General features: G+C 40.5%; 1 protein-coding gene across 1 annotated transcript in view; it reads right to left on the bottom strand.

The window, feature by feature from the left end:
- Nucleotides 1–1773: 1773 nt before the first annotated feature.
- Nucleotides 1774–20360, bottom strand: part of APOO (apolipoprotein O) — a 67389-nt gene continuing 48802 nt past the window's right edge. The window contains exons 8-9 of the mRNA XM_018043998.1: nt 5560–5625; nt 1774–2032 (exon numbers count right to left, since the gene is read on the bottom strand). Coding sequence (XP_017899487.1) covers nt 5590–5625 — 36 coding nt within the window. The 3' untranslated portion in view covers nt 1774–2032; nt 5560–5589. The remainder of the gene's footprint in view (nt 2033–5559; nt 5626–20360) is intronic.

The raw sequence follows: 20360 nt of genomic DNA, 5'->3' as shown, positions 1-20360 counted from the left end.
CCTTTAGGATTGACTGGTTTGACCTCCTTGTGTTGTCCAAGGCACTCTGAAGAGTCTTCTCCAGCATCACAATACAAAAGCAGCAATGCTTCAGTGCTCAGCCTTCTTTATGGATCAACTCTCACATCCATACTCGACTACTGGAAAAAACCATAGCTTTGACTAGACAGACCTTTGTTGGCAAAGTGATGTGATGTGACGTCAGAGATTTGCCATTTAACCACAAGTAAGTTGCATTTTTCTATCTTTATATGTGAACACAGGCGTTATACATACATTTTGAATTTTCTTTGGGCCATTTAGATATAATGCCACTGATCCATTAGGGAATGCCACTGATCCATCTGCATCACATGGGCCACCACTGGGCTGGAATCCAGCCCTGCATTTAGCACAAAAGCTGCTGACCCAGCGGGCCTCGATTCTTCCACTACTATTACTGTAACTTTGTCCCAAGGTGTGACACAGGTGATAAGACTGATGAAGGCATTCTCTAACATCACTAGTCTCTTTTCCCCCACACTGAAACAACTGCTTTTAACTCTTGATTTTTGACACAGCAATCTTTCTTAGGACATATTATCACAGAACAAAGCATGCCACATTTGTCTCTTCAGAGAAGCTTAGATCACACTGTACGGTAGAGAAGCTTCCTCCAAAGCATTAAAGTTATCCAAACAGAACTACCCTGATTAAGTTACAGGTAAACTGCATTGAGAGTCAGTCTTGCTTTGTTTTTTGGCCATGCTGTGCAGCATGTGGGATCTTAGTATCTTGATTAGAGATTGAACCTGCGCCCACTGCAGTAGAGGCATGGAGTCTTAACCACTGGTCTGCCAGGGAAGTCCCCAAGAGTCAGTCTTATTATAAGAAAAAAAAGGTTATAAGAAACAGAATAAAAAGTGTAACTGTAAATAGAGAATATTAACTCAGGATTTAAAAAAACAGAGTACAAATGCACTGAGGTAAGGAAATAAGCCAAAAAGGAAAGATACAAAATGGTACTCTGAAAAGTAGAAAGTGAAGTTCCAGTGTTAGTCGCTCAGTCATGTCCAACTCTTTGTAACCCCATGGACTGTAGCCTACCAGGCTCCTCTGTCCATGGGATTCTCCAGGCAAGAGTACTGGAGTGGGTGCTCCACATGGAGCACCTTTCTGTGTCTCCCACTGGCAGTCAAGAACTGGAAGATCTATACAAGCTGGGAGGCAATGGCATAAAACAAGGAGTCAGGGTCATTGTTTTCTTTTGTATGTCTTCTCATTAGGCTCAGGCAAACTATTACTTACAAGTTTTGTTCCTTGGGCTGGCGATGGAAGCATGATCTCTCAGTTCCAGAGCCACTCTTCTTTTTTTATTTTTAAAAAATGTTTGTTTACCTATGTTTGACTACATTGGGTCTCAGCTGTGGCATGCAGGCTCTTCATGTTGCTCAGGTTTCTCTCTAGTTGTGCTGAGCAGGCTCCAGAGTGCATGGACTCTACAGGTGTGGCTCACAGGCTTAGCTGCTCCACAGCATGTGGGATCTCAGTTCCCCGAACAGGGATCGAACCTATGTCCCCTAGAGTCACTCTTCTTAATGAAACCTTTGGAGACTGCCAGCTGATGCTAAGAAAAGTGGTTGGTTTTCCTTCACACACACACACACACACACACACACACAAGATGCACACACATACATGTACACTCAGACACATACCATATATACACACAGGGAAAGGACATCAGGTACACTTAAACTGTCACTCAAACAATATCAGGAATAAAAAGGGCAATTTTTTTAACTTAGATCTTTAATTATGTACATAAATAGCAACATGAGAACGAGGAGTTCTAAGGCTTATACATTATCTCTAGGTGGAAGAATTTCAGATTAGTCCAGTTGGAGTATGGCATCACCCAAGATAACAAAGAGGCCTAGGATAGTTTTTCCAGAAGAAGAATGCCAATTTACTACATTCAATACTGACTTCTCTGCCATTTTTCTGTAGAAATACTGGTTTACCATATGGAGTTTCCAATGTTTACCTATAACTAAAAAAAAAAGAAAAACATAAATACAGTGTCCTCCCAGGGAAAAAAACAGCTCTAAGAGTTTGCATTTTTAAAATTTCTTAGGTTTAAATAGAGAAAGTCATATCAAATACATATATTACCATTATATGACATCACAATGAGCTGGTAAAGACTGTACTTATTCCCATTTTATAAATGAGTACACTAAAAACCAGAAAGGATTTTGGTTTATCTTTTATTTCCAATACTATATGCAGATTCTTGACTGGCTGTATATCTGAGATAAATTAACCAGATGGATGGGTGAATAAATAAAAAATAACTGTTTAAATGGCACAGCGCACACTACATTCCTCCCCTTCTGAAAATCAAACAACTATATTTCCATCCATCTGCTGGGGGAGAGCATGATGATATCATAGCAAGTCCGACACATACCTTTCCTCACATCACCCCATCATTCTTTTCTGGAATGAAACACACATCAAATCTAAAGATACAGCAAAGACAAGCCAACTCTTCTTCAGATTGCCTTTCTCCTAATACGTAATGAATCTACTTAGTAATTAGAGATTTATAACAATTTTAGAGGCCAATGACTACTTCCTTGATCTTTTAAAATAAAGCTAAACATTTTTAAACATGTAAACTACTAGCTTACCTTTTCTATCTCAGTTTATTAATCTGTTTTGAACTTCTCTAAGAATTCAATAGATTTACTGCATTGTTAAAAAAAAACTTCAAACTGCCAACAATCTATATTAATAACATTTTAATAGATTATGGCAGTCCATACTAGGAAATTATTAAGCAGCTAAAGGAGGAATAAGTACCAACAGGGAAAGATGTACACAATATATTGTGACAAAAAAAAGGCAAATTAATGTATAAAATAGATAACTAGTGAGAACCTACTATATAGCACAGAGAACTCTACTCAATGCTCTGTGGTGACCTCCAGGCAAGAATACTGGAGTGGGTTGCCATTCCCTTCTCCAGGGGATATTCCCAACCCAGGGATTGAACCTGGGTCTCCTGCACTGCAGGCAGATTCTTTACCATCTGAGCTACCAGGTAAGTCCTGTCATTGATAGCTGATTCACTATGTTGTATAGCAGAAACTAAGGCAACATTGTAGAGCAACTATACTCCAATAAAAATTAATTTCAAAAAAGCAAGTTAATTCATTCAGCATAGCTAAACATAGCAGGGTCTGCAAAGTATTCTTACCAAAAAATTGAACCTAAATCTGATTAAGCCTTCAAATCCAACAGTCAGTTTATGGGAAATGCAGAGATGAGAGGAACCAAAAGATAAAACAGAATGACACTAAATGGATGCACTCAGCCACAGCCAGAACATGGGAAATTTCTAAAAGACAAATAAGCCCAGTTTTTCAACAAATAAATGCTAAGAGAAAAATGAGGGAGAAGAACTATTACAGCTTAAGAGGGACTTAAAATATCTGAAAACATAGTTTATATCTTTGTAAAAAAAAAAAATGAAAGAGACTTAAGAGACTCATCAGTCAAATGCAATGGGCAGATCTTGTTATGATCCTGACTCAAACAACCAAAACAACTGTAAAAAGTTATTAATGAGATGATCAGGGAAATCTGCATACTCTGAATATTAAATGGTATTAAGGAATTAGTGTTAATTTCTCTAGATGTGATAATAAAATTGCAATATGTGCCTGCATGGAGCTTTCGGTGTACTTGCAAAACAATACAAGGAATATGATCTCACTCTATCAAAAACCCAAAAGCATATTTGGATGTGTGTGTGAGAAAAAAGTTTGGAATGATATACAAACTATTAACAGAAATTACCTCTGGGAAAGGAATGGAAGACAAAACAAGCTTTCAAAACATTTAGCTAAAAACAATTCTTTATAGCAAATATGCATCACTTTTATAATTAAAAACTACATTTCCAATAAACAACTTAAAAAAACGAAATCAAGGTTGTATATACAATAAGCTGAACTCTGGCTCGGAACATTTTTGAAAAAATGAAATGAATGTGTACACAGTTTCCCTATATTCTGTGACTCACTGTCCCTAGAGAGAAATATAATCATATCTAGTGTCAAATCTCTGATGAACATGTGTGACTTCCTGGCTGCTTACCCACTAGTCACCCAGATGCACATCTGGCCCCACTCCCCAGAGATGCCAATTGTGGGGTGGGGCTTAAGCCTCTGCTTTTCAACAATCTCCCAGGTAATCTGTATCACAAAATGTGAGAAATGCTGACTTAGGGTTTCTATGTGAAGGGCTGGGATGTGAAAGAGGATCTGAATTTATTTTCTGTGACCGCTAAAGCAAGATCAGACCACTGTGTAGGAGTTATAAGGAGACATATTTTTGCTTAGTATAAGAAACAGCTTCCTAAAAATTAGAACTGTCCAAAGATGGCTGCCCCGTAGGGTGCTTTTCCTATCAGTGGGGGTAAAAACTGGGAACATACAGGGCTACAGAGAATTTTGCTTGAGGCTGGGGGTTATACCAAATACTTCTTTAAAATTCTAAGATTATATGACTCTCTGGGTCTTCAAAAATATTGGGACAACGTGAGAAAGAAAAACCTCAAACCCAGAGCTTTCATGAGTTTTAAACAGTAGCCATGACTTATGATAAATGTAACACTGATTTTTTTAAAACAAATATCTATTATAAAAGAAAATTCACATTCATTGCAAAAATTTAAAAATACATAGTTATATAGAAGAAAAAGTATAAAAATCATCTATAATCTTACTACCTGAAGATACATACTTAAACTTTTTTTGTATTTTCTGGTAATTATCCTCTCTAAAAACGTATTATACTAGCTTCTTTTTTTCATTTGATAATTGTGCATATGTGTGTGTGCTAAGTCAATTCAGTCGTGTTCAACTCTTTGCAACCCTATGGACTGTAGCCCCATAGGCTCCTCTGTCCATGGGATTTCCAGGGAAGAATACTGGAGTGGGCGGCCATTTCCTCCTCCAGGGGATCTTCCCAGCCCAGGGTCTGAACCCACATCTCCTGCATCGTCTGCATTGGCAGGTGTATTCTTTACCACTGAACCACCTGGGAAGCCCAGCCTCCAGTTACTCAATCTTTAAGGAAAGAAAATTACACCTGTGAATTCCCTATGTCACTTATTCTATATAATCTCGAGCGTCTCTACCAAAGTCATGCATTCAGCAAATGTTTATTGAATGATTATTAGGTCAATACAAGTGTGCTGACTATAGTGAAATGCAGTCTGAAAAAAGGTAAGCTTAAGAAATGATTGTCTGAAATAGGTTTGTAGACAAATCACAACTGTCGAGTTCTAGCTTGTCTAAAAAACCCAGGTACTTCTCAGGAACACACACAATTAAAGAAGTCATAGCACTTAAGCCCAGAAATTAAAGACAAAATGAAAATATCATCCTGGCCCTTATGTTTCCACCACACAAAGTTTAAATGGCTATAACTAATTAATTAAAGACAAGTCATTTCAATTGGTGCTAATAATGCTAGAAATAACCACAAAGTTTTTTTGTTCTTTACCTGATTAAAATGGAAAGAGCATGGAGTATTCTACTTATTTCCAGGTGAGTTCTTCACATTTCCTGACTTGTAAAACAGAAAGTAAGAATATTAATGCAGTTTGAAAAGAAATAGTAAAACTTCTAAAGAAATAGTGCACTGTTTCAAAGTACACATCTTCACTATTTGAATATTATCTGATGCAAAGTGACCCATGTCTCCATAAACTAAAGGTATTACTAGGGCTCCCTGAGGGCCCTGTTGTAGAAACTGACTCGGGCCCAGAGGAGAGGAGGAAATAAAACTCCATTACACAGATGTGGCCAACAGCTGATTTGATAAAACATCCAATCAACAGTGAAAAGATTTCTTCACTACTTCATGTCATTGTCCTTGTTAAAGAAGGTTACTGAATCACTTTGCTGTATACCTGAAACTATACTGTAAATCACAATATTGTAAATCAACTAAACTGCAGTAAAATTTAGAGAAACAAAGAATAGTCACTATGATTGGAACATTAAAAAAAAAGGTTTTACACATATGGTAATACTTCCTATAGGTCCTCTACTCTGTATATCGTTCACTATAGGGGTCAAATCACAAAACATGTTTATTCTGAAAGAGGTTATAATCAGACCACACCCATCCCGCCTGGCTGTCATCTGAGAACATATAATTAGGTCATGTCATCCATGAGAAGTGATGAAGGAAAGGTTCTAGAGGGAAAAATTCATGGGCTACATGTTTAAGACTTTACTTTCTTTCCCATAAGTTCTTAAGACTGTAATTCTGAAAACACATTAATAAGACCTGATGTACGTCAAGGAACTGAGCTCCCATGAGTGGCAATCTGAAAAACACTAGGCTGCATTTGGGTGAAAATGGGGCTGTGATTCTGTGGGCGACTTGGTGCAGGTTCTCCTAGTGGCCTTCTCTCAGAGTTACCCATGAGTGAAGGAGGGGAAAGCGAAAAAGCAGGAACAAACGCCTAACCCTATAATTTCAGAGCATGGCTTCTAGGCAACGTCAGGCTGACTGCAGGGGCTAAGAACCTATCTCTAAGCACAGTGATCATACATTCTGGTTTGCTCAAGTTATCCATACTGGTTTATACCCTCTGTTTCAGTATAATTAATAAGTGTCCCCTTTCACTCCTAAGAGTATCCCGTTTTGGATGACAAATTATATGACCACTGTATCTACAGACCACAACCACTTGATGATGGAGTTCTGGGGAATAAAGCAAGATTGCTTGGTGGATCATCAGATAATACCCAGGTCCACTTGCTGCTCTCAATCTACAGGACTCAGTGCCTGTGTGTCTTACTCTATTCCTCCACAGCCTCTTTCTCACACAGTCACGCACACACCAGAGGCCTTCTTGCTGTTGCTCTTCCAACTTGCCAAGCTCCTTCCTGGGATAAGACCTTTACAAAACAAATCCTTTGACCTAGACTGGTCACTCCCAATTTTTACCTGGCTAAATGCTATTGGTCCTTCAGATCAAGGCTTTCCTCTGTCCTTTGCCCTTCTATTCAGATGAGAATCTTTATTCACATTCATAGCACCCATGCACTTTCTGATTTGTGGAATTCTTTCATTCATGTTTGAATTCTTCACTAATATATGTTTCACAAGGGCACAATATCCCTAGGACCTCTTAGCACAGAGCATTCAAACATTTGTTGAATAAACAAATGGAATGAGGTAGAACCTAGAAATCTGATGAGTGTTTAAAAAAAGTTTGGGCATGTAATTAATGAAGAGATAAAAACAAGCTTCTGAAGATAAGTGAGATAACCATGTCCAACAACTGGGTGTGTCATAAAAATCATGTGGTTCTCTACCTAGTTAAATGTATTTCAGGTTTGAATTACCTTAACATAATGCTTGCCAAGTACTTTCAGTGATATATTATATATTCTACTATTCTATTCTATTATATATTCTATGGGTATTTGCCAGCAACTCGATCTCAAAAATATAAAATGCTAAGTTCATAAGCTTTTTAATCTTTGGGACATTAAAAAAATGAGCACATAAAAACATTCTTCTGGTTGAAGAAAACAACTCTGTTGCTAGGAAATTTTTCTTGTTTGATTACATATTACTTGTAGTATAATAAAACATGACAGTCAAATATCTCACTAATGAAATAGTGAGCCCATCCACGCTATTACAAATCAGATCTCTCTTGGCAGGAATCATGATTTCAGCAAAAACAAAAGACAGTTTGTGACTTAGCACAAGCCAGAAATCAATTTTTTTTTGCATCTCCAGACAATTTTATTTAAAATATTTTACAATGCAACCATTCTCCTTATAATCTAATTTTAATACATATTGGGTTTCACTGTTCTTTTTAAGTGATTAATGCACTTTAACCCAACACATCTAAAAAATATTATACTATTATTGCAACATGTAATCAATATAACATCAATCAATGTTAAAATCCTGAGATAGTTTACAATCTTTTTAATTTAGACCATGTCTTCAAATTTGGTGTGAATTTGCCCTTATAGCACACCTCAGTGCCGATCAGCTACACTTCATGTAGTCCATAGCTGGTGTCTGCCATATTAGACTGCAAAGGGCTACAGGACTTAATCAAAATATTTATTTCTATGTATTGCCATATAAAGGGGTATTTGTAGCTAAACCTTTAAGGTATAGTAACCCACTGAAATGTCTGAGCCCTTCACTAGCTGAATCATTTTGATCAATTACTTAACTTCTCCAAAATGCAGTTTTCTCAGTTATAACATGGGGATAATAATAGCTGGCTTAAAACTCAATGTTCAGAAAACTAAGATCATGGCATCTGAGAGGGTAACAGGCAGAAAGGCCAGGGGTCTCCAAATAGAGGAAATAGCCTGCAAGTGTCAGACATTTTTATCTCCCTTAAGCGGCAGAAAAAAACAAACTAGCGATGTTTTTTTTTCCTTCTCTATACAAATTTAAAAGGAGGTTTCTCTTAAAATTCTGTGTTGCCATAATGACACTTGGTTTCACTTGAAGTTAACCATTGCCTTTTTCTTATAAAAATGTTTTTCTTAAGCTATGCTAATGTACTATGCATTTACCCCAAACTCTGTCTTCAAGTCGGTTCTGCCTTGTGGGCTCAGAACCTACTTGATAAACCAGTATGTTATACTCCTTCCTCTAATCTATGTAATTTTGTATGCACTATTTGTATGGTGCTCTGCCCTTCTTCAAGATGCAAGTTAATCCTTTTATGGCCCAAGAGGAACCACTTAGAGCCAAGATTATCCCAAAATACATCCTATGGGTGAGGGGCCTGGTGCCATTCTAAGTTTTGAGACATTCCTTTCTTTCATTAAGAGACTGCTGGTGACTATATAACATCCAGCTAAAGACTAACAGGGGGGTACTCTTTCTGCCCCCTTCTGATGCCTATGTCAGAAGCTTTCTCTATCTCCTTTATACTGTAATAAAACTTTGTTACACAAAAGCTCTGAGCGATCAAGCCTCGTCTCTGGCCCCGGATTAAATTCTTCTCCTCCGGGGGCCAAAAATCCCGGCGTCATAATTCAACAACAACCTTTCATCTTGGGGGCTCGTCCGGGATCCTTCAGGACAAGGTAAGGATGCTTGGAGCTCTAGTTCTTTGTTCTCTTAGCAAACACGTTTTCTGCTGTGCTTTACTAACTCTACGGTGTGCTTGTGTGAATAAATGACATGCCCTGCGCAAAGCAAGTGAAGAGCCCTGCTCTGCGGTTCCACGGTGATCTCATACGGCTTATGGCAGAAACCTGTCGGGGGTTTCTACCGACCTGCCAAGGCCAAGAGACACCCAATGTCTCCTTCGGGAACCGACCAGAAATGGGCAAAGCATGTGGACCAAACTCTCCTTTCTCGGTCAAACTTTTCGATCTCTTTGACCATTTCATAACTCCTTGGGAATTAGAAGTACTAACCTAATCTATCGGATCATAGACTTTCAAGGGACTTGTGATCTATACTGTTATTGTGTACTGTGGCTTAGGTCCCAAACTTGGATTGGTAGTCAAGAAAGCGCCTAGCCTCGCTAGGAATCGAAAGTTTGGAAGCTAGATGGAGCTTTAGCCCCAAGAACATCTCAGAGGTTAAAGGTTACTCAGATTGGGAAGGCAATGGGTTTTTTTTCCTTTGGTAATGCTGGCTCTTAGTGGACCAGAGGAGGCTCTTATACTGGTGTGGTGATGCTTGAAAAGAACATCCCAGCTTTATGTTCATATCAGTCTTATTGTGGTCAGGAATATACTCAGGGTCGTGCACAGGCACTCAGGTGACAAATGTTTCCCCCAGTGGTCTTAGCATTGGGAGGCATTCTGGAAGGTTACTCTGATTGCACCCCGGGTGGCATCAGAGGCAAACAAGGTTAAAGGTGAAGAGCTGGACATCAGATAGAGATGCTATCAGGTCTACCCCTGGTACATCCCCACCCCATCTCGGTGGTAGAACCGGGAGGGTCGAGACGGTGCCTGCGTTGGTAAGGGACAGACTAAGTCCGACCAGAAAGGAAAAGCTTTTGGTGTAAAGTCTGTCTACACCCCCATCTAGAGCAGGGAGGGACGCCTCCGGTAGAAAAATGGCGCTGGTCGCTTTTTTTCTCTCTTCCAGATGGGAGCTAACAATTCCAGCCTCACTCCTTTGAACTGTATCCTAAAAAACTGGGATAGATTTGATCCCCAGGGCTTAAAGAAGACACACCTGGTCTTCCTATGTGATACTGCATGGCCATGGTATCCATTGGAGGACGGTGAACGGTGGCCAGTTGGAGGGTCTCTTAAGTATAATACTGTTTTACAATTAGACCGGTTCTGTAAGGAACAAGGGAAATGGGTAGAAGTAGCATATGTGTTGCCCTTTTTCTCTCTGCGAAATATGCCAGACTTATGTCCTAAGGGTATAGATTTGGGCGTGAAACGTTCAGCTGCCTCCTGTCCTGCTACTTTGCCCCTGTGCCAGGGGCTCCAAGCTGAGCTAACTGAAAGCCAGAAAACCCCCCTTAGAACGGCTGCTTTGGTCTCAGTGAAAACCCAAACTGAGATTCAAACTGCTTTGGTCTCAGTGAAAATCCAAACTGAGATTCAAACTGCTTTGGTCTCAGTGAAAATCCAAACTGAGATTCAAACTGCTTTGGTCTCAATGGAAACCCAAACTGAGATTCAAACTGCCTACGTGGAGGTCCAAACAACTCCTGTCCCAGTACGACCTCAGACTACTCTGGTTTCAGTAAAAACTCAGACCATCAAAGTTAGAGATGAGATGGACAGGAGACAAAGAAAAAAAGAAAAACAGGTTTCTCCAGTCTATCCCTGGGATCATATGCACAGAACAGCCAGAGAGACTGAGAAACAGCCACACAAGCTGTTGCCTCTTTATAAAACACCCACTGGGAGAAATAATCAGTCTATGAGAGTTAATAAGCCTTTTTCTTATTAAGAAATACAAAGAATCAAGGAGGATCTGGGAGACTATTTAGAGGACCCAAAAAAATGTATTAGAGCTTTTAAAGGTGTTACTCTGCTTTATGACCTTACTTGAAAAGATGTGATGTATATCTTGGGACAAACGCTGACTCCCGACTCAAAGACTCGAGTTTTGGGAAAAGCGGTTGCTTATGGAGATGAATGGCTTGGTAATAAATCAGTAGGGAAGAGGGAGGACGAGATAGCGGCCCTCCCCACTGGGAATCAGGTGGTCCCAATTATAGAACCAGACTGGGACTACAACACAGCTAAAGGAAGATGGGATCAGAGTCATGTTGTCAGATGCATTCTTGAAGGACTCAGGCAGGCGTGTTCTAAGCCTTTAAACTATAGCAAATTGGCAGACATAGAACAGGAGGAGAAAGAAGCTCCTGGTAAATTCCTAGATAGACTAAGAGAAGCTCTTCACAGATTCACTGAGATTGATCCCAAAAGTGAAAAAGGAAAAGTGACCTTAAAAGATAAGATTTCTCACTCAGTTGGCTCCAGATATCCACCATAAGCTACAAAAACGGGCGTATGGACCAAATCAGTCTTTAGATACTCTGTTACAACTGGCTCAGACAGTCTATTACGGTAGGGAAAAGGAGGGGGAAAAAAAGGCAACAAAAGACAAAGGAAAAGGCAGAAGCCTTCGCAATGGCTATGAAAAACGCTCTTAAACAGCCGGAAAAAAATGCCCAGAGGGACCCAGGTGAAAAGAAATGGGCTTGCTATTACTGTGAAAAGGAGGAGCACCTTAAGTGGGATTGCCCTCAGGCATCTAAGCCGCCCCCGGCTCCATGTCCGGTCTGCAAAGGACCACACTGGAAGAGAGACTGCCCTCAGGGGCGTAGGTCTCCGGGGTTGGACTCTCAAGACAATCAGGACTGAAGGTGCCCGGGGGTCCCCACACAAGCTCCCGTCCTAATTACACCTGAGGAACCCCGGTATTAATAATTGTGGGGGGCCAATCCGTTGATTTCCTTTTAGATACTGGGACAACTTACTCTGTGCTTACTGAAGCCCCTGGCCCACTTTCTTCCCGATTCACTTCCATAATGGGACTGTCTGGACAAGCCAAAAGGTATTATTTCAGTTATTCTTTATCTTGCAACTGGGATTCTGTGCTATTTTCACACGAGTTTCTGATCGTGCCAAAATCTCCCTCACCCCTTTTGGGGAGGGATATACTGAGCAAGGTCCATGCCTCTGTTTTTATGACTATGGAGCCCTCCCTTTCTCTCCCTCTAGTTGAACAAAATGTAAATCCTAGAGTATGGGCTGATAAAAAATCTGTGGGTCAGCACAAAATGCTATTCCTGTAGTTGTCAAGCTCAAAGACCCACACTTATTTCCACATAAGAAGCAGTATCCTCTAAAACCTGAGGTTAAGGAAGCGTTAAAACCCATCATCGAAAATTTAAAGGAACAGGGACTATTAATTCCCTGTAACAGTCCTTGCAACACTCCTATTTTGGATATAAAAAAATCAAATGGTAAATAGAGACTAGTTCAAGATTTACATATAATAAATGAGGCTGTAGTTCCTTTACACCCCGTGGTGCCTAATCCTTATACTCTATTGTCTAAAATTCCTGAAGGAGCCAAATATTTCTCAGTAATTGATTTAAAAGATGCCTTCTATTCAGTGCCTTTGGCAGAGAAAAGTCAATTTCTATTTGCCTTTGAAGACCCTACGCAGCCAGCTTCTCAGTTAACCTGGACAGTTTTGCCCCAGGGATTTCGTGACAGTCCTCACTTATTTGGACAAAGTTTGTCCCGGGATCTCCAAAACTTTATAGCTCTGAAGCGGTGGTGTTACAATATGTAGATGATATTTTGCTCTGTGCTGAGACAGAAGAAGCTTGTTCGGGAGCCTCAGAAGATTTCTAAAACTTTCTGGCAGGCTGTGGTTACAAGACATCAAGAGAAAAGGCTCAGCTTTGTCAACAATCGGTTAGATAATCTGGGCCTAATCATATCAAAAGGGACTAGGGCCATAGGCCCTGAGAAAATTAAGCCTATACTAAATCATCCCCTACCTATGACTTTAACACAATTGAGAGGATTTTTGGGAATCACAGGTTACTGTCACATTTGGATTCTGGGTTATGGGGAACTTGCCCGGCCTTTATATAAACTTATAGCCGAAACTCAGCAGGCCCAAACTGACAAACTGGTTTGGTCACCAGAAACTCAAAAGGCTTTTCAGTTCAGTCGCTCAGTCGTGTCCGACTCTTTGCGACCCCATGAATCGCAGCACGCCAGGCCTCCCTGTTCATCACCATCTCCCAGAGTTCACTCAGACTCCTGTCCATCGACTCTGTGATGCCATCCAGCCATCTCATCCTCGGTCGTCCCTTTCTCCTACTGCCCCCAATCCCTCCCAGCATCAGAGTCTTTTCCAATGAGTCAACTCTTCACATGAGGTGGCCAAAGTACTGGAGTTTCAGCTTTAGCATCATTCCTTCCAAAGAAATCCCAGGGCTGATCTCCTTCAGAATGGACTGGTTGGATCTCCTTGCAGTCCAAGGGACTCTCAAGAGTCTTCTCCAACACCACAGTTCAAAAGCATCAATTCTTCAGCGCTCAGCCTTCTTCACAGTCCAACTCTCACATCCATACATGACCACAGGAAAAACCATAGACTTGACTAGACGGACCTTAATCGGCAAAGTAATGTCTCTGCTTCTGAATATGCTATCTAGGTTGGTCATAACTTTTCTTCCAAGGAGTAAGTGTCTTTTAATTTCATGGCTGCAGTCACCATCTGCGGTGATTTTGGAGCCCCCCAAAATAAAGTCTGACACTGTTTCCACTGTTTCCCCATCTATTTCCCATGAAGTGATAGGACCGGATGCCATGATCTTAGTTTTCTGAATGTTGAGCTTTACGTCCTCTTTCACTTTCATCAAGAGGCTCTTTAGCTTCTCTTCACTTTCTGCCATAAGGGTGGTGTCATCTGCATATCTGAGGTTATTGATATTTCTCCTGGCAATCTTGATTCCAGCTTGTGCTTCTTCCAGTCCAACGTTTCTCATGATGTACTCTGCATAGAAGTTAAATAAGCAGGGTGACAATATACAGCCTTGATGTACTCCTTTTCCTATTTGGAACCAGTCTGTTGTTCCATGTCCAGTTCTAACTGTTGTTTCCTGACCTGCATACAGATTTCTCAAGAGGCAGGTTAGGTGGACTGGTATTCCCATCTCTTTCAGAATTTTCCACAGTTTATTGTGATCCACACAGTCAAAGGCTTTGGCATAGTCAATAAAGCAGAAATAGATGTTTTTCTGGAACTCTCTTGCTTTTTCCATGATTCAGCGGATGTTGGCAATTTGATCTCTGGTTCCTCTGCCTTTTCTAAAACCAGCTTGAACATCAGGGAGTTCACGGTTCACATATTGCTGAAGCCTGGCTTGGAGAATTTTGAGCATTACTTTACTAGCATGTGAGATGACTGCAACTGTGCGGTAGTTTGAGCATTCTTTGTTGTTGCCTTTCTTTGGGATTGGAATGAAAACTGACCTTTTCCAGTCCTCTGGCCACTGCTGAGTTTTCCAAATTTGCTGGCATATTGACTGCAGCACTTTCACAGCATCACCTTTCAGGATTTGAAACAGCTCAACTGGAATGCCATCACCTCCACTAGCCCTGTTCGTAGTGATGCTTTCTAAGGCCCACTTGACTTCACATTCCAGGATGTCTGGCTTTAGATGAGTGATCACGTCATCATGATTATCTGGGTCATGAAGATCTTTTTTGTACAGTTCTTCCATGTATTCTTGCCACCTCTTCTTAATATCTTCTGCTTCTGTTAGGTCCATACCATTTCTGTCCTTTATCGAGCCCATCTTTGAATGAAATGTTCCCTTGGTATCTCTAATTTTCTTGAAGAGATCCCTAGTCTTTCCCATTCTGTTGTTTTCCTCGATTTCTTTGCATTGATCGCTGAAGAAGGCTTTCTTTTCTCTTCTTGCTATTCTTTGGAACTTTGCGTTCAGATGCTTATATCTTACCTTTTCTCCTTTGCTTTTCGCCTCTCTCCTTTTCACAGCTATTTGTAAAGCCTCCCCAGACAGCCATTTTGCTTTTTTGCATTTCTTTCCCATGGGGATGGTCTTGATCCCTGTCTCCTGTACAGTGTCATGAACCTCATTCCATAGTTCATCAGGCACTCTATCTATCAGATCTAGGCCCTTAAATCTATTTCTCACTTCCACTGTATAATCATAAGGGATTTGATTTAGGTCATACCTGAATGGTCTAGTGGTTTTCCCTACTTTCTTCAATTTAAGTCTGAATTTGGCAATAAGGAGTTCATGATCTGAGCCACAGTCAGCTCCTGGTCTTGTTTTTGTTGACTGTATAGAGCTTCTCCATCTTTGGCTGCAAAGAATATAATCAGTCTGATTTCAGTGTTGACCATCTGGTGATGTCCATGTGTAGAGTCTTCTCTTGTGTTGTTGGAAGAGGGTGTTTGCTATGACCAGTGCATTTTCTTGGCAAAACTCTATTAGTCTTTGCCCTGCTTCATTTCACATTCCAAGGCCAAATTTGCCTGTTACTCCAGGTGTTTCTTGACTTCCTACTTTTGCATTCCAGTCCCCTATAATGAAAAGGACATCTTTTTTGGGTGTTAGTTCTAAAAGGTCTTGTAGGTCTTCATAAAACCGTTCAACTTCAGCTTCTTCAGCATTACTGGTTGGGGCATAGACTTGGATAACTGTGATATTGAGTGGTTTGCCCTGGAGACGAACAGAGATCATTCTGTTGTTTTTGAGGTTGCATTCAAGTACTGCATTTCGGACTCTTTTGTTGACCATGATGGCTACTCCATTTCTTCTGAGGGATTCCTGCCCGCAGTAGTAGATATAATGGTCATCTGAGCTTGCCCACAGGGCCAAAATTTAATTTGTTTGTCACTGAAAAAAAAGGTATGGCCTTGGGAGTTTTGACACAACCCTGAGGGCCTCACCAGCAACCTATTGCTTATCTAAGCAGAAAATAAGATGTAATTTCACGTGGATGCCCCACTGCCTAAGAGTAATTGGGGCAGCGGGTTTATTAGCACCTGAAGCTTTAAAAATAATTAATGGACAAAACCTTACTGTACTGACTTCTCATGATGTGAGTGGAATCTTAAATTCTAAGGTTAATATTTGGATGACAGACAGTAGGCTTCTTAAATATCAGTCACTGTTGTTAAAAAGACCAGTAACTAAGCTTAAAGTTTGTGGAAATTTAAATGCTGCCACTTTCCTTCCTGGGAAGGAAAATGAAACACCTGATCACGATTGTTCTCAATTCCTAACTTTAAACTATACAGCTCGGGAAAATCTAATAGATACCCCATTAGACAATCCTGACCTGGAAATATTTACAGATGGCAGTTCTTTTGTTCAGGATAAAAAGCGTAAAGCAGGTTATGCTGTGGTGACTGCTGAACAGGTTTTAAAAGCAAAATTTCTCCCCCAGGGAACCACTGCTCAGTTAGCGGAGCTTGTGGCTCTGACCCAAGCTCTAGAGTTAAACAAAGGGCAGCGGGTAAATATCTACACAGATTCTAAGTATGCTTATTTGACTTTACATGCTCATGCTACAATATGAAAAAAAAAGACAGTTTAAAACAGCAACAGGTAAACCTATTAAGCATTTCAGAGAGATCGAGAGACTTTTAACTGCTATGTATTGTCCTAAAAAAGTAGCTGTTATGCATTACAAAGGGCACAGCAGAGATGGGAGTAAAGTAGCCGAAGGGAATCAGCTGGCTGACTGTCAACCCAGAAAAGCGGCACTTTACGAAACCCCTTCACTGCAGACGCCTGTGATCTGGACAGGTCCTGTGGAACAGGAAAAACCACAATATACTGAGAAAAAATTAAAAAAATATAAACAAAGAAGAGCACAGATTACTGATAAAAGATGGTTACAGTCTGAGGATGGACGATTAATAATTCCTGAAAATGCTCAATAAAAAATTCTTAAGGGTTTACATCAGAGTTTTCATTTGGGTGCAGAGAGTACTTACCAAATGGCTTCTCGTTTGTTTGAAGGTAGAAATGTAATAAAAACTTTAAAAAATATTATCAAAAGGTGTGAGGTTTGTCAAAAAAATAACCCAAAGACTAAAAAGCTAGCAAAATCTAGATTACAAAAAAGTGGAAAGTATCCTGGAGAGGACTGGGAAATTGATTTTACTCATATGCCAAAAGCTAACAGATATTCTTGCTTACAGGTTTGGGTAGATACTTTTACTGGATGGATTGAGGTTTTTCCCTGTCGTAGTAAACAGGCTAAGGAGGTTATAAAGATTTTAATCCATAAAATTATCCCCAGGTTTGGGCTGCCATGGAGCCTTCAGGGCGACAATGGCTCTGCCTTTAAAGCTGCTGTAACTCAGGGGGTATCTAAAGCTCTAGGAATAAAATATCACTTACACCGTTCCTAGAGACCCCAATCCTCAGAAAAGGTTAAAAAAGCTAATGACATTATCAAAAGACATCTGCACAAATTAACTCAAGAGACGCAGGACAATTGGATTAAAGTCCTACCCATAGCTTTAATGAGGGTTCAAACTGCCCCCAAAAAGGAGGGACTGTCCCCCTTTAAATGTATTTATAAAAGGCCTTTCTTATGCACAGACATTGTTATAGACCCTAAAGCCTTTAAATTAACTAGTTATGTAACTCAGCTCTCAGCTTTTCAACAGGCATTAACACAACTCCGGGAGATGACTCCTGACCCCGCCTCTGAGTCAAGCAAGCCTTTATTTGAGCCAGGAACTGAGGTCCTCATAAAAACTTTGAGATCTGGGGGCCCATCCCTTGAGCCCCTTTGGGAAGGCCCTTACCAGGTTATTCTTTCTTCTCCCACAGCTGTCAAAGTGCCAGAAATTGATTCGTGGGTACATCACACTCAAGTTAAGAGGTGACACCCTGACCAAAACTAAGTGACATCTTTTTATGTCTTTATTTTCTATGCTCTGACTTTGCACTTTTCAGATGGGCCTGATAACCTATGTGAGCTTACTTCTGCTCACTCCAAATATCCTGAGTCTGCCGTTTGATCCTCAAGACAATGCCTTCCTGTCCTGGGCTCACTCGTATGCTGTGTTCCACAATCGGTCTAACTGCTGGGTCTGTGAAGCACTCCCCTCTTCATCAGTGGAAGGCTTGCCGTGGTGGACATATCCACTTCAAGGAAAAGACTTTCTCCAAGTGTGTAAATACCTTCGACAACAATTACATGCGATGCCTCTCCTTCATCTGATGACATCTACCAACCCTAAAATGGACTGGTGCAGCACTTTGTACTTTAACTATAGACATAATGTGACTTTTAATTTTGATTATACATTGTCTCAGTTCAATGACTATTTTGCTACACATAAGGCAAATAGGTCTAGATCTAATGGTTTTTTACCTGACGTTTATCAAATATGAGATGAGGTTATGTGACTAACTCCTAAAAAAAGATGTTTAATATCTACTGCCCCTATATGCTGAGAACAAACAGAGCCATCCCCAAAAGTTAGCCAACAATTACAATAATTAAAAACAATTGGGATTTTTGCCTCAGGAAAGATACAACGTAATCATTCCTGTGTTTTCCAACCCCAGTTCAGGTTCTCCCTTTGTCTGGCCAGGCACTAATTGGGACTGTGTATCTCAGTCACGCTGGCTTACTCCAAACGGGACTTATTGGATATGTGGCTCTTACGTATGGGCATGGCTTCCCCCTGGTTGGATAGGGAGATGCACCCTGGGTCTAGCCTTTACTCCCGGCTTTATATTTTCAGAGCTCCCAGAAAAGCCTGCTTAATTTACCCCACCTTAAAACTCGGTGGGCAAGGTCTGTATTTCACTGGTATAATTATTTGGCTGCAGTCTTTGTTCCCTCTTTGGGAACTACAGATGTTATGCTACAAATAGATGCTTTGACTAATTTTACTCAACAGACATTACAAGATTCTCAAAAGGCTATTTCAGCTCTTAATGCTGAACAAATAAATTTAAAAGGTGGTTTTACAAAACAGATTGGCTTGAGATATTCTGACAGCTGCACAAGGAAGAATGTGTGCTATTATTCATACCCAATGCTGTACATATATACCTGATATAAACACAAATGTTACTCATTTTACTAAACACATGAACAAAATAATTGAGGCCATGGATACTCCCGAAGCCTCAATTGCCTCACTTTGAGAGACGTTAACTAGTTCCCCATGGTGGACAACTATCTTAATTACAATAATTCTGATTGTTTTGTTTTTACTGTTTGCTCCCTACATCTGCAACTGTATAACTGGATTTGTTTCTAGCCGCATGAAAGCTTTCAAGTCACAAATGGTTGCTCAAACTCCTGCTATTGCTGCAGCTGCCTCCTGTTAGGGACCAAACGACGGGTTCTAGGACCTGAGTCATGTTTCCTTAACAGAACATTCCTTGACCAAATTAGGAAGACTTCCCGCACACACCAACCAGAAAGAGACAGGACATGCGCTCATCCTGCCTGGCCAATCATGTAATGCCAGCTACTCCTGTAACTGAGACAAAGAACTGCCTGTATATAAGCCACCATACTCCTTTGTTCGGGGCTCTTGCCGGATTCCACTGTGCTGGATGAGACTTGGGCCCTAGCGTGCTAGAAATAAACTCCCTTCTTTCCTTTGCATTACTGTGGTGGACTTGCTCTCTCGGTCGGTTCGGAGATACAGGCTCGGTGCATAACACCTCCAACTACTATTTGGGGCCCCTGGATCAGATATCCTCAATATGAAGATTAGGAGAATATGTTGCCTCGTCAATTTAGGGACAACACCCCTTCTTAGCTCAGAAGCAGTTATGGAACGAAAACGATGCCCCTTTTCCCTAGGCAACATAATTCTCCTAAAAAACGGGGGGGGAATGAGAGGGTAACAAGCAGAAAGGCCAGAGGTCTCCAAATAGAGGAAATAGCCTGCAAGTGTCAGACATTTTTATCTCCCTTAAGCGGCAGAAAAAAACAAACTAGTGATATTTTTTTTTCCTTCTCTATACAAATTTAAAAGGAGGTTTCTCTTAAAATTCTGTGTTGCCATAATGACACTTGGTTTCACTTGAAGTTAACCATTGCCTTTTTCTTATAAACATGTTTTTCTTAAGCTATGCTAATGTACTATGCATTTACCCCAAACTCTGTCTTCAAGTCGGTTCTGCCTTGTGGGCTCAGAACCTACTTGATAAACCAGTATGTTATACTCCTTCCTCTAATCTATGTAATTTTGTATGCACTATTTGTATGGTGCTCTGCCCTTCTTCAAGATGCAAGTTAATCCTTTTATGGCCCAAGAGG

Source organism: Capra hircus (genome assembly GCF_001704415.2).
Source record: "Capra hircus breed San Clemente chromosome X unlocalized genomic scaffold, ASM170441v1, whole genome shotgun sequence".
Classification (NCBI taxonomy): domain Eukaryota; kingdom Metazoa; phylum Chordata; class Mammalia; order Artiodactyla; family Bovidae; genus Capra; species Capra hircus.
Note: the sequence above shows the minus strand (reverse complement) of the source record. Positions and strands in the feature narration are given on the sequence as shown.